This window comes from Aethalodelphis obliquidens, unplaced genomic scaffold (genome assembly GCF_003676395.1).
Source record: "Aethalodelphis obliquidens isolate GAN/ISIS:26980383/991018 unplaced genomic scaffold, ASM367639v1 scaffold84, whole genome shotgun sequence".
Taxonomy (NCBI): domain Eukaryota; kingdom Metazoa; phylum Chordata; class Mammalia; order Artiodactyla; family Delphinidae; genus Aethalodelphis; species Aethalodelphis obliquidens.
Window position 1 is genome coordinate 6,192,456 of NW_020838028.1, and position 14,644 is coordinate 6,207,099.

At 35.3% G+C, this 14,644-nt stretch overlaps 1 protein-coding gene across 1 annotated transcript in view; it reads right to left on the bottom strand.

Annotated features, from left to right (window-relative positions):
- Positions 1 to 2,176: 2,176 nt before the first annotated feature.
- The window catches only part of LOC113613083 (mucin-19-like), a 39,100-nt gene continuing 26,632 nt past the window's right edge, over positions 2,177 to 14,644 (bottom strand). The window contains exons 29-39 of the mRNA XM_027093517.1: positions 11,601 to 11,654; positions 11,070 to 11,123; positions 10,856 to 10,903; positions 9,008 to 9,037; positions 6,774 to 6,805; positions 6,523 to 6,685; positions 6,149 to 6,186; positions 4,803 to 4,913; positions 3,811 to 3,850; positions 3,057 to 3,165; positions 2,177 to 2,360 (exon numbers count right to left, since the gene is read on the bottom strand). Coding sequence (XP_026949318.1) covers positions 2,177 to 2,360; positions 3,057 to 3,165; positions 3,811 to 3,850; positions 4,803 to 4,913; positions 6,149 to 6,186; positions 6,523 to 6,685; positions 6,774 to 6,805; positions 9,008 to 9,037; positions 10,856 to 10,903; positions 11,070 to 11,123; positions 11,601 to 11,654 — 863 coding nt within the window. The remainder of the gene's footprint in view (positions 2,361 to 3,056; positions 3,166 to 3,810; positions 3,851 to 4,802; positions 4,914 to 6,148; positions 6,187 to 6,522; positions 6,686 to 6,773; positions 6,806 to 9,007; positions 9,038 to 10,855; positions 10,904 to 11,069; positions 11,124 to 11,600; positions 11,655 to 14,644) is intronic.

A 14,644-nucleotide genomic window follows, 5' to 3' on the forward strand; every position in this document is an offset into this window, starting at 1 on the left:
CACGTACTCTTGATGACCTCCTTCAACAAAGAGGTTCATGAATAAGGTAGAAATTGTGGCAGGGAAGAGGTGATCTATGGGCTCAAGAGCCTAAGTTTCTACCACTAAAGCCAGTATGAATACCACAATGTCAACAATAAAGTGATCTTCTTTTTTGGCCTCATCATGGAGTGCCAGTCAGCCACCTGGTAACAAGTGGACAACTTTGATCCTTTTCAGTTGGGAAGAGATCAGTACTTCTTTTCTCCAATATAACCAATTGTTGATTTGAATTTTCTTTTTGTGTTTAATATGCTTCAGGAAGTACTGCTATCCATAGCTTATTGAATATTTTATTCACTACCATGAAATGATGCACAGCACTCCTTTCAACTGAAAAAAATTTGTTTCAAAATGAAAAAAAGGAAAGGAAATAGGTGCATACAGTATCAATGAAATTATCTTGCCTATTATTCATAGATGGTAAACCTTAAAGACTGGCCTATTGAGAACTCCTCTCTAACACCAGCTGAGGGATACTAACTTGTGAGATTGATATGCTGATTGCACTATGTGACATAACAGATGAACTAGAAATCAAGATTTACATTCTCTCCCATTTGTTCAAAGTCCCTGCTAGCCATTTTGTGTCTTTTGTGACTCGAGAACAGCCTTTCTAAGCAGAAAATCCATCTCTGTCATTATATTGTCTGGGATGATCAATTCTGACTACCAAAGGAGAATAGAGTTACTGTCATGCAGTAAAGGCTGAGATGTAGGTGTATAGTTGATTCTGTGTTTAATATTCTCTAAGGTAAAAGGTATGGAACAACTCTTACAACCTCATCCATTTGGATTTTTAAAGGCTCAAATTTGCAATATTTTGCCAAATGACCAACTCGGATATAGACTGAGAGGAAGAAAAACCTGGAACCAGTGACAAGACATGGAGGAAAGCCGAAGGCCTTGGGACCAAATTTAAAAGTACCTGTAATATCCACCTGTATTTAGTTATTATTCACCTTTTGTTGGCAGTTACCAAGATCCTAGTTACCAAGAAACCTAGTTTCTTCACCCACCATTGGACATACAGTGTTTGATGATAGTTAAATGTACCAATAATCCAAGTCATATAAAAAGGTGAGTAGTACAGAAGTGGATTATGATAAATTGGGTTTGGGAAGGGAATAGAGTGCTAGTAACTATGCATGTTTTGCATATGTAAACAATGTTGTGCAAGACACATTTGGAAATATACGTATAGGAAGAAGGGTATGAGTGTGAGGCAGCAAAGTGTAGAATGTACTGAAGATGACAGTCATGATATTATTGAACCTCAACTTCTTCTAGCTAACTACCTCAATAATATGCAAAATACAAGTAAAAGAGTGGATTGGGGGAGTGACATTAATTTAGTTTTGGTCTTGCTTAATTTGTGGTACCTACAGAATGTCCAGTTAGAGATGTAAATTCAGAGTTCTATCAATGTAGTTCTATCAATGTAATTCAAAGAAGAGTTTGGGGTTGGAGATATAGATTGGAGGTCCTCCATATATAAACACATCTGCCTATGTTAGTGAAATTGTCTAAGAAGCCTCAGTAAAATGAGAAGAGGAACAGGATACAACTTTGGAGAACTGAGATTTAAAAGACTGGAAAAAGTGAAGGTGTCCACAGAATGTAGAAGTACTAATTTAAAATGATGTCACAGAAACAGCAAGGAAAATGTTTCAAGAAAGGAAGAGTGAAAATGATATCAGATCCTACAGAAAAAAATCATAAGAAGGCCATGGGTGTTCTCAGCAGAGGGAGTTGTCATAGAATGAAAGGGGTGATGAACAAAATTTACATTTTCATAAGTTTAGCTGTGAAGAGAAGGAACAAAACAGGAAAATGGCCTCATCCAGATGAAGAGTAGAAGGTGAGTACACTGGAGAGCCATGATATGACTCAGTTTCTCCTTGACTTCTAGAATTCTCATTGCTACCAAATAAATACATATGTTCCCTAATTGCTTGAAAAGTTGTATTTATTTTTCAGATCCAGTCAATAAAAGAACAAAATGACTCATAATGGCAACTCACATTTTGAGTGACATAAAATGTTTAGTTATTCTCATTATTAAAGTCATTATTTTTGTTCACTTACAAAATAAATACCTGGTCTGTTACAACTGGAAAGGTAATGCTATTTACTATTAACTGACTGTTGAGGTCATAGATTGTTGGCACATGTCTAAGCAGGAACACGTCGTGATGTGCCTGTATCTGTAAGGTATTGTATTGCCATCAGGACAGTCAAGAACAATTTCTCTGAACTCGTAGTTTTCTTCTTGGCAGCAAAGGCATGAATTTTTCAACTGAAATTTATTATAATCATACCTAAGAAAAAAGAAAATTAGGTAATAAATAATTTCAGAATGTCTTCTGAAATAAATTGACATCAATGCTCAAATTCTAATTGTCTAAGTGATTTAGCAAGTCTTCCAACCAACTTATTCTTTCCCTACACCTTGCATTTCCCCCTTTACTGTAAACTTCTGGTATGGATTCATTAAAATTGGTATGTAAGACCAAAAAAAAAGAAAATGAAAAAAGTCCAAAATGGAGAGATTTACCATTTCATAATTAGAGCATTATGGTGCAAAAAATATAAACAAAACAGTTTTTAAATATACAATTAATATCAAATTATTATTCTCCATATATTAATCTACATGCAAAAGTGTACAAAAGGAAAAATATGTAATATATGTTATGTCTAAAATGTAAGCAACTTTTTAAAAACTCACTTTTTAGCAAGAGTATTTGCTTAAGTAATCTCTGTAATCACTATATGAAAATAAATACATTTGTCATAAATGTATTATGTTTGACTTATTTAGAAAACTACTTCAAAATGAATTAATTACTATTTAAAATGTTTATTTTGATTTGCAGATATTAATATTTTCATTTTAATCAGGTCCTGATCATTAGCTCTCATGTAAACATTTGTCCATGTAATGTTTTAAACGCTTAATTTTCTCCACAGTGTTCCAAAATTAATGCACAGTATACATTCAAGGAGAAACTTACCTGAGAGTCTTTTTGCATTCCCCTGTGCATCTTGCCATCTCAACTTTTTTCTTGCAACCATTGTAGTTAACAGTCACATTCACAGGTGAAGATCTGCAATTAGTTTTACCTAGGATAACAGAGTCAAAAATGAGGTTCAACATTAACAATTGCTAAGTCTCAGTTTTCTTAACCATAAAGTAGAGAATAATAACAACAAATACTTCACAATGTTATTGAAAGGGATTAACTGTCTCAGCATCCAGAACAAGGTACCTCGTTAATACTCAATAAATGTTATTATTATTCTATTATTACTATCATAGGAGAAGAAAGAATAAAAGAAGGAGGAGGAAGGGAAGAAGGTAGAAGGAGGAAGGAAGAAAGAGGGAAGGAAGAAAAGACAGAGAGATGGTTGTTTCTGATATCCATTTTCTCATTGCTGATCATCCTTATGATCTAATACAACAATTTACAACATAATCTACTGATGTTAGGAGAGCAAACTAATTTTTTTCCATGAAAATTAAATTTTCTCCCTTGTAAACATCACTGGTTTTTACCGGGAAGAATGCTGCAACCAACATGCGTGAGAAAATATAATACTTTGTATTAATTGTTTGTGTAATTAATTGTATGCATATGGTTAGATTACCTGTTGTGTTAAAAACACAGGAGACTTTCTATTAATGATCTGCCATTTTGTTTTAAAGAAACACTAAATTTTTGTCAACAGTTTACATTTCCTCCGTATGTGGAACTTGATTTTACTTACATGTATAGCAGCAGTTATTTGAATCATAGACTCTGGCTTCCTATAGGGGTATGAGAAAAAGAAACAGGCTGAAAAACCTCTGTATTTTCCTATAAATAATATAACATTGTTAACATATTGAAATAGCATCACAAAGGGGGAAATGGAACAGATAGACACGCTGATCTCAGATCCAGTCAGCACAGACGGGAGAGTATAGCAATAAAAATGAGACTACTGACACCAAATTTTTTCAACAGTAGTCAGAAAGGGAAAAACAATGTTTAAGTTCTTCTTTAAAATAAAATACCAAAAAATAAAAAGTTACTCCTCCCTATTTGAATTGAAAAAAAATACTTTCACAATAACATTGCTACTTGACACTAAGTTTCTCACGGGCAGGATTTTCGTCTTATAAATTATTATACCCTCAAACTTATCAATGTCTCAAAGTAAAAACTCAGTAAATGTTGAAAGCCAACACTGGAGTTCTAAAATAAAACTTTAAACTATATTATCAATTATAGTTTCAGAAAGAAAAAATAGTTAAATTTAAACCTTCCTTAGTAATTTAAACTTAAGCATTCATTAATACAAAACCCTCACCATATTTTCGGGGGATAAAAATTGTGGCACAAAGAGAGATCTGAACAGTACGCATTTATGTGATTATATTAAAAAAATATGTTCTTTTACAGAAAATGATTAAGCTGAATCCATGAACCTTGAAAAAAACAGTTTTTTGTTTGTTTCAAAAGCAGCAACATGCTTTCTACAGTAACTTACTTCTAGACTAGCACTAGATTAAGTTTTATAGAACCTGAAAATATATATTTGATATGAAAAGTATACTTGGCAATAAAATGTGTATGACATAACTGGAATGGAATCTACAGGAGATGTATAACTATTGTCCAGGCACAAACTTTTCCAAATAAGGAAGAAGACAGGTTGCGTTTATATTTAACATGAGAAGTGAACCTTGTTGTTCACTGCTTAAGAAGATGACTTACTTCTGCACACCAAGTCTGCTTTGGGCAGTCTTGTACCACCGCAACGAAACCTGTGCTGTGGCAGAAGTAGGAGACACATGGGTTGCTGGGGTCACCAAATGAAGCACCAACCTGGGAGGTAGGGAGGGGGACAGAACAAATGAGTATTCATCTTGATTTATTTTTCAGGTTGACAATAAAACCTGTAATTCTTTTTTCAAATTTATAATGTTTAGTGAATTTCCAGAGGCAATTTCAGCCATTAAATTAATATTTAAGAAAAGGTGATTAAAGTCTTCTACTTCCATGAATAAATCAAAGGTCTTCACTGAGAGCACAGAATGTGTCAAGATTCTCAATCCTCAAATTAAGATTCATCTATAGTAGCTCTATTATATTTTTCAAGGATTTTAAAGAAAAGTCCCAAAAGATATTTTCTATCTTTCCTTGTGTTCCTGTGTTTTTAAATTTCTCTAGATTGCTTTATAATTACTTTATGTTTAAAATTCAAACATCAGTTTGGGGAAATTCCATTTATATCAGGCCCTCCAACCACAAGTAAACTTTCTGGTAAACTGAAATTTTATTATTTCAACTCTTTTGCATAAAAATGATTAGAGGTAAAACTTTTCTTTGTTCTTTAAACATAGTCTCATTTTATATTTCAAAACTGTCATAGATTCTCAAGTCAGATAACTTTTGGAAACTAAAATTTAAGAAACCCAGGTAGAAATGTGAGTGTAATAAATGAGTTATATCAAATTAAATTATTATTAAATTATAGGCTCTGTTTTATGTATTTCCTAACATACCACATATTTTATTTTATATTTAGATTGTTGTAATATTTAGTATCACCAGTTCAAATTTATTAATATCAGTTTGAGAATCATCTGGTTTTTATGGCTTTGTGATACTTTTCCTACAAAGTTAAATTACTTTTCAATATGTCAAATCAATTGTCAAATCCAGCCCTGAATATACTGTGTTGCTATATCCCTATAGTAGAGCTCTAGTCTTTTGGGTTTTTGTATTTGATCTCTGACTGTTCCGCCATCTGATCTTTCTGATTATAATTACAGTTTAACTCTCTTCACTGATTTGAACATTGTATGTCTTCTCCATTTGGTGAGACCCATGGGAAATTTTGTTCAGAAGCTCCATTGCTAGATTAGTGATCAAGTATATTGCCCCCTTTTGAAGCAAGTTATGGTGGATATTGCATTTGACCTTTCTTTTGAAAGGAATATGGGAAAGAAATAAATTCCACTCCACCATTATCTATGACTTTTTCATATTAGCCGAAAGAGCCTGCATTTATTCATAATTATATTAATAAAAGTATTTTAAAGTAGAAATGACCTTACCGCATAGTCGATATTCTTAAATAAACATGTTCTTGGTTCTGAAAAATAAGTACATATTTTACCCTAAGATAAATATTATAATTTTTATTTACAAAACAGAAATTGTATATGAGATCATATTTACCAACCAATAAGGAAACATTATAATGTTTCTTCCCATAACACCATCATCTCCTTTTAACCTACTGATTACATTCTTAACTGGGTTTCCCCTGTTCCAAAGATAGTAAGCTTTAAGAGGACAAGTATTGATTCTGCTTTATTTATCACACCCATCAAGCATTTGACTCATATTAGTAGCTCAATAAATATCTCTTGAATGCGTGAATAAGTAAACAACTATTCAATTCAAGTAATGTATTATGAATACATACCACAGTACCCGATTTCACAACAGGTATCATTAGCTTTGAACTTTACAAGCCTCTCTTCAGTTTTGCATGTGGGTGGAGAAGGACACTCCTTGGGTTTACAGTCTACGGTCTTTGCATTTGTACAGGTGCATCTGTGGCAATTGGCAGTCCATATGTCTCCAGGCTACAAAAACAAACGAAGTTTAGACTTCTATTTGAATACAGGAATGACAGCAAATTTGGATTAAAGTAGAGACAAACTGTGTACTTACAGACTTCTTTTCTCCCAGTGGACCATGACAAACTGTTAACATGAAATGACAAATGCTAATTAAATTCAGCAAACTATAACAGTCAATTATCTGTAATAACCACCAGGTTGACCAATACTGAATTGGCACTAGTATTTCAGAGATACAGAATTATGAAGGATTGTAAGGTGCTTTAAGGTGGATAAATCACCTCCCCGTACTCTGAGCAAACTGTCTTTAGCAAGCATATATATAATTCTTATTTTTACAATCCTCAGAAAGGATAATTCTTGACCTCTCCTGTCAGTGGTCAATAAATCTTATGGATACTGTTTTACTTATTGTTTCACTTTCTGACTTCTGTCTCCACAATCCTAAAAGTCACCAAGACCTCATAATTACCAGTCCCAAGCACTCTTTCTCAGCTTTTCAAGTTCCCTACAATAGCTGACATTTTTTTACCTCTCACCTTCTTGGAAACATTCTTCCTTCAGATTGAACACTCTGAAATTCCTGTTAGCAGCACTTCCTCCTCCCTCTCATTTTGTCTCTATTCTTCCCACTGGTACCTTCCTCCATCTTTACAGTATCTACTGTAACATCAAGTGGATGACTCTCAAACTTCTAGCTCCTGTATAAACATCTCTTGTGAGCTACGGACCCAGATCTCCCTTGGCCTAATAAACAGCACCTCGGCAGATTTAAAAGAAACTCAGACACGTGCACAAAATGTGCACAAAATAGATTGAATCATTTTTCCCCTAAAACCAGTTTTTCATCTAAGCTGGCCACCTCCTGTTACGGGCTGAACTATGCTTTCAAATACTTAAGCTTAAAACTTAGAAGTCATCTTGATTATTTCCTTTCCATCATTTGGCATTGAACAAATTGCAAAATCTTGTATCTTTATCCTCACTTGAATCCCTTCCTTTCCTGATTTTACTTGTTACAATACTACTCCAGGACCTTAGTATCTTTTTTTTTTTAACATCTTTACTGGAGTATAATTGCTTTACAATGGTGTGTTAGTTTCTGCTTTATAACAAAGTGAATCAGTTATACATATACATATATCCCCATATCTCTTCCCTCTTGCATCTCCCTCCCCTCCACCCTCCCTATCCCACCACTCTAGGTGGTCACAAAGCACTGAGCTGATCTCCCTGTGCTATGCGACTTCTTCCCACTAGCTCTCTATTTTATGTTTGGTAGTGTATATATGTCCATGCCACTCTCTCACTTTGTCCCAGCTTATCCTTCCCCCACCCCGTATCCTTAAGCAGGATCTTAGTATCTTTGACCTAGCAGAATCTGGCTTTTTTGGGGAAGTCTGACTCAGTCTTCTTTCTGATCCAGTCAATTGTCTGTGTCATAGGTAGAACAGTTTTTCTAAAGCCTACTTTTCATCTCATCATTGCTTCAATTAAGAACTTCTGATACCCCTTACAGTCTTGTAAACTAAATACTTTATTTTAGCATTCTGCCTTCTGAGGTTGCCATAACATGTCTCCAATCTATAATCTCGACCTTGTCTCACTTCTTTCATTTACATACCCTGAAATAGCCTACTTATTGTTCTCAAATTCCAATTCTCTAATGAAATACACGAGAATCCTTCCAAAGTATACAATATATGTAATATGTGTGACACATAACATGTGCTCTTTATATAATACATAGGTCACATATTTCACTGTGAAATTTATTTTCAGCCTTATATGAAAATTACCTATGTTTCTTTGAAAATCTCCCTTCTCCCACTATATCCTAAGATCAGAGAATGATTTTTTTGGTAACTTTTGCCACTTTGTACAAAGCACATCACATTGGCTTGATAATTTTAGAGGAACTCAAAGTCCTCTAAAAGTATTGAACTCTGGTTATGCCTAATTTTTCTTGCTAAAATTCAGTCCTCAATAAAAGCTGGAATTATTTAGCTTCAAAAATACTATCGAGTAGCAATATTTTGATCAAGGTATCATATAGTTACATGAAACACTTTATTTAGTAAACTCTATTTTGACTAAGTGACAAGATGCATTTGTTTGGTTTGGCTTTATTAGTTTGTGTGTGACAAAACAAACTATCACTCACTATTTATTTGGTGAATAAAAGCTAAATTCATACACTTCAAGTTTTCCTATTTTATCACACTTCCATAGCTAGTGACTTTCATTGGCATGACCTCTGAAATTTGATTTACAAGAAAAACCATTAATGTAGGATGATTGATTTTCAAGTGGAGGTAAGCTTACCTGGAGGCGGTGGAAGTGATACTGGACATCCTGTGTAAAAACAGACACCTCATATTAATCTCTAAAGTTACTGGAATAGGTTTGGAATAAATATAGTTTTCTAATCACTGAAAGCACTTGACCACATTGCTAGTTTTACAAACAGACATATTGCCATCAATCTTCCCTTTCTACTCCTCATGGCATTTGATATTCCACCATTAGAAAGTGTTTCCTTTAGATTTCAAATTTTAATGGGAGGAAAATATGAGAATCAAAAGGCAGAATGAGAATCAAGGTAAACTTCTCTTCAAAATTTCTCAGAAGACAGTTCTGATAAATAGGACAATAAAATGTATAATCAAACAAGGAAAAGGATAACTCAGATATAGAAAAGATATAAGTATTATTAGTTGCCTGGTTTTAATCCTCTAAGAATTTTTATCCTCTTTTTGTCTTACAATATTTTAATCTTGTTCTGTCTCCACTCCCACAAAATGCTTTAAACTGCTTACTATTTTTTGTGAGGCTTCACTTATCACAAAGTTTCATCAACCTAACAATCCACTCCAATTGCAAATTCTATTTCCAAACTGCTAAAATTCAGATTAATATTTTTATTCTCTCTACCAAGCAGAAGGCTGAACTAGAAATAACAGAATATTTGAGAAGAACTTAAAGTTTCTTTATGTTTGAGTAAAAGGACCCCAACAAATAATAGGTACAGAAAAACAGAAAATAATTAAAGATGTGCAAGTTTGGGGCATAAAATATTTCTCTTTACTAAGGGGACACTAGGCTAATTCTCAATTATAAATGCTTAACAGATTACCAGAAACCAGCAACAGCAGAGAGAAATTGTGTTTAGGCATAAATATAGCAGAAAATTTTCCCTACCCAGAATTCCCAGTTCATTGAAAAAATTTGTAACGGGAGGAATAAGATACAATCTCATATGCTCCACATTGCTATCAGAGCAATTTTTCTAAGACCTATCTGATCATATCATTCTCTTAACAAAATCTTTAAGGAGACCCCATTTATTGTAAGGATAAAGTCTCATTTAAGTTTGGAAATAAGGTCCTTCATAAACATTCCTTTGCTTACCTATCTAATCTCATTTCTTCCCTGAACCTCATACAAATATTACCAATACCTGGTTGATTCCTGAAGTCACTCATGCTGTCTCAAGTCGCTGTCTTTTTAAGTGCCATTTGACAGGAATTCCCTCCTCACCCTAGCCAATATTGAAATCAATGATCTCTTCCCTAATGCCTTCATTCAACCCTACCAACTAATAAACAGAAATTAACAGTCTCAGTGCACTCCCAGGACCATAATTGCTGTGCACATGTTTGAGAAGCATTAAATACACTATAACGATAGTATCTGTGTAGATAATAATCTCTTCCAGGCTTCCCTGGTGGCACAGTGGTTAAGAACCCGCCTGCCAATGAAGGGGACAGGGGTTTGAGCCCTGGTCTTGGAAGATCCCACATGCTGCAGAGCAACTAAGCCCATGTGCCACAACTACTGAGCCTTCATGCTGCAACTACTGAAGCCCACGCACCTAGAGCCCGTGCTCCACAACAAGAGAAGCCACCGCAATGAGACGCCCATGCACCACAACACAGAGTAGGCCCTGCTTGCCGCAACTAGAGAAAACCTGCACTCAGCAACGAAGACCCAAGACAGCCAAAAATAAAAACAAATAAATAAATAAATTTATATTAAAAAAAATAATCTCTTCCCCCCCACACACACACAAAATAATAAAATGGCAAGGGCTGCTACAGAGTCTAGCACATGTAAGGTATTAAAGAAGTGTTAGTTGAATAACAAAAAAATCAGTACTTTTCCCATACTGACCTGTTTTATTTTCATTTTCTTGATCTCCTGTTGCTACTACAGTGGTTTCTGTAAAAGGATAATGCTGTCATTTTATTTATTAGATATCATGTACACATATCAAGTTTCTGTGTGTATGCATGCACGCACAAATGATCACACACATTCACGATTAAGGAAAGCTTCATGTGGAAGAGACAATTCATTCCAGTGCATTTGGGTCATTTCATTTTACCTGGGTAGGACACTTTGGGGCTTGTTGTGATTCCATTTGACACTGAGGTGGAGCCTGCGGAGGGAAATATTTAAAATTTCAGGAATGCAATTTCATAATCCCATTCTCAGAGATTTCAAGGTCATAACTAAGTCTTCCAGTGAGGTGTTCTGCTAAAAGCCTAACCCAAAAAAATCCTGGAGGAAAAAACAAATCCCTAGTTGAACTTCAAAGTCATACTCCAAAAGGAAATGTAGGATAATCTTCCTGGCCTTTCTTTGCTGTTTCTTTCCCACCACTCCTCTCCTCCAAACTCAACTCCTCATATATAATCACAGGCACACTGATCATTGAAGGGTCTGTATTGCTAGCATTCATCTGTTTGCATTCCAGTTCCAGAGGTTTCCTTGACTCCTGTGGAAGCAGTGACTGCTAAGAGAGGCACAAATGTGGTGAGTAGAGGGATAAAAAAGCTAGAGTTTAACTTCAGGTAAGCTGCCCTGTCTTCTAAGATGCCACCAAGCAAAGTTCATTTATTATTATTTGACCTACCTGTGGTAGAAATTACAGGAGCACTGGTTGTTTCAGATGTTTCCTTGGAGGTAACTAAAATGAATAGGGAAAGAGCAGTGAACTTTTTCTGGTCTCAGAAGAGTGTGTCTGAAGACATCTTCACAAAGAATAAGAGTCTCAAAGCACCTGGAGTGTACTAGTACACCTACTAATGCTGGTTCATGCTCCTGCCATTGAAACAGGCCCTAACATAGAAACTCCTGGCTCAAAGAAGAATTGAGTATTTTCCTATGACCCTGGTAGCCTTATCATTTAAGGGCCCCCTTCTCTTAATGACAAGAACTATTTTCACAGTTAACTATTTTGCTTCCTATATCCTGGTTTCCTGGTTCTCCCATATTAGTTTTTTGGGGAGGGTTGTAGGAGTTGTTTATATATTTTGGATATTAACCCCTTGTCAGTCATATCATTTGTAAATATTGTCTCTTATTCAGGAGGTTGTCTTTTGTTTGTTGATGGTTTCCTTTGCTGTGCAAAAGCTTTTAAATTTAATTAGGTCTCATTTGCTTACTTTTTTTATTGGTGTATAGTTGCTTCACAATATTATTTTAGTTTATACTGTACAGCAAAGTGAATCAGCTATATGTGTATATATATATATATATATATATATATATATATATCCCCCTCTTTTCTGGATTTCCTTCTCATTTAGGTCACCACAGAGCATTGAGTAGAGTTCCCTGTGCTATACCGTAAGTTCTCATTAGTTATCTATTTTATACATAGTATCAATAGTGTATATATGTCAACCCCAATCTCCCAGTTCATCCCACCACCACCCCTTTCCCCTTGGTATCCATACTTTTGTTCTCTACACCTGTGTGTCTATTTCTGCTTTGTAAATAAGATCATCTATACCGATTTTTTCAGATTCCACATATATGCATTAATATATGACACTTGTTTTTCTCTTTTTGACTCTTTCATGGTCCATCTATGTCTCTACAAATGACCCAATTTTGTTCCTTTTTATGGCTGAGTAATATTCCATTGTATATATGTACCACATCTTTATTCATTCATCTGTCGATGGACACTTAGGTTGTTTCCATGTCCTGGCTATTGTAAATAGTGCTGCAGTGAACATTGGGGTGCATGAGTCTTTTTGAATTATGGTTTTCTCTGGGTATACGCCCAGTAGTGGGATTGCTGGGTCATATGGTAGTTCTATTTTTAGCTTTTTAAGCAACCTCCATACTGTTCTCCATAGTGGCTGTATCAATTTGCATTCCCACCAACAATGCGTGAGGGTTCCCTTTTCTCCACACCATCCCCAGCATTTATTGTTTGTAGATTTTTTGATGATGGCCATTCTGACCAAGATGGTGGGGGAATAGGAGGATGGAGAGTTCATCTCTCTCCACAAATGCATCAGTAGTATATCTACAGATGGAACAATTCTCACAGAACACCAGCTGAACACTAGCAGAAGACCTTGGACACCGGAAAGGACAAGAAAGATCCCCGCATAACAGGGTAGGATGAAAGAAAGAAGGGAAAAAGAAAAGGAGAGGAAGCAGGATGGGATCTGTGCCCCTGGTGGGGAGCTGAAGCACAGGAGAGGCTCCCACATCTGGGGAAGACCCCTCACTGACAGGGAAATCAGTTGGGACAGAAAGGGAGCATCTGAGGCTGTTGAAGGAGGGTGTGTGGCAGACAGGACACAGTGACACCTACACAGACAGTCCGCACCATAACCCTGCATGCCCCAATCTGGGACGTGTGTCTGCCGGTGCACATGGGGGCTGAGAGCTGAACGTGGGGATTGGAGAGCAAACCTGGGGGGAGGACTGCTGTTGGCTGCAAGGAGACAGCCTGAGGAGATAGGAGGGAGGTAATTTGTAACCGGGAATGCTTCTGGAGAAAATCGTTTGCCTATTTTTGTTTTTATTTCCTTTGCTTTTGGAGACAGATCCAAAAAAATATTGCTATGATTTATGTCAAAGAGTGTTCTGCCTATGTTCTCTTATAGGAATTTTATGGTTTTAGGTCTTACATTTAGGTCTTTAATCTATTAGAACTACCATATGGCCCCACAATTCTGCTCCTGGATATATATTCAAACAAAATAAAAACACAAATTCAAAAAGATACATGCACCCTAATGTACAAAGCAGTACTATTTACAATAGCCAACATAGGGAAGCAACCCAAGTGTCCATCAACAGATGAATGGATAAAGAAGATGTAGTAAGTATATATGTGTGCATGCGTATATAATGGAATATTACTCTGCCATAAAAAAGAATGAAATTCTGCCATTTGCAACAATGTGAATGGACCTAGAGAGTATTATGCTTAGTGAAATGTCATACAAAGACAGAAACTGTATGTTATCACTTACATGTGGAACCTAAAAAATAAAACAAACAAATGTATATAGCAAAATAGAAACAGACTCACAGATATAGAGAACAAACTAGTGGATACTAGTGGGGAGAGAGAAGAAGGAAAGGGCAAGATAGAGGTAGGGATTAAGAGATACAAACTACTGTATATAATATAGGTAAACAACAAGTATATATTATACTTTCAGGGAATATAGTCATTATTTTGTAATAATTTTAAATGGAGTATAATCTATGAAAATATTGAAGCACTATGCTGTATACCTGAAACTAATATAATATTGTAAATCAACTATACTTCAATAAAAACAGAAAAGAAACATAGTGCCCCTATCTCCCTGTCACTGTGGGAAGGTAGGAGCCTAACTTCATTCTATAAGCACCAATTAGCAAACACAGATCACCAAATCACAGAAACCAACCTCTCCCCTAACGCTGTCTAGTACTTTCCCACTAGCTAACCCCAGCACTTAAACACTCTCCCACCTTTTATTTCAGCAAAGTTAAGTTCAAAATTTCAACCTATTGCAATGTTCTTGACTCCTATTTAATAATCTTAGTCTTTTTTGCCCATTTAACTCCATTTGGTACAATTTTTCTTTTACAGTTCAAGTTTAATATTCATAGAGATAAATAGCCATTTTCTGAAACAATTGGGTGTTAAAGGGAAAA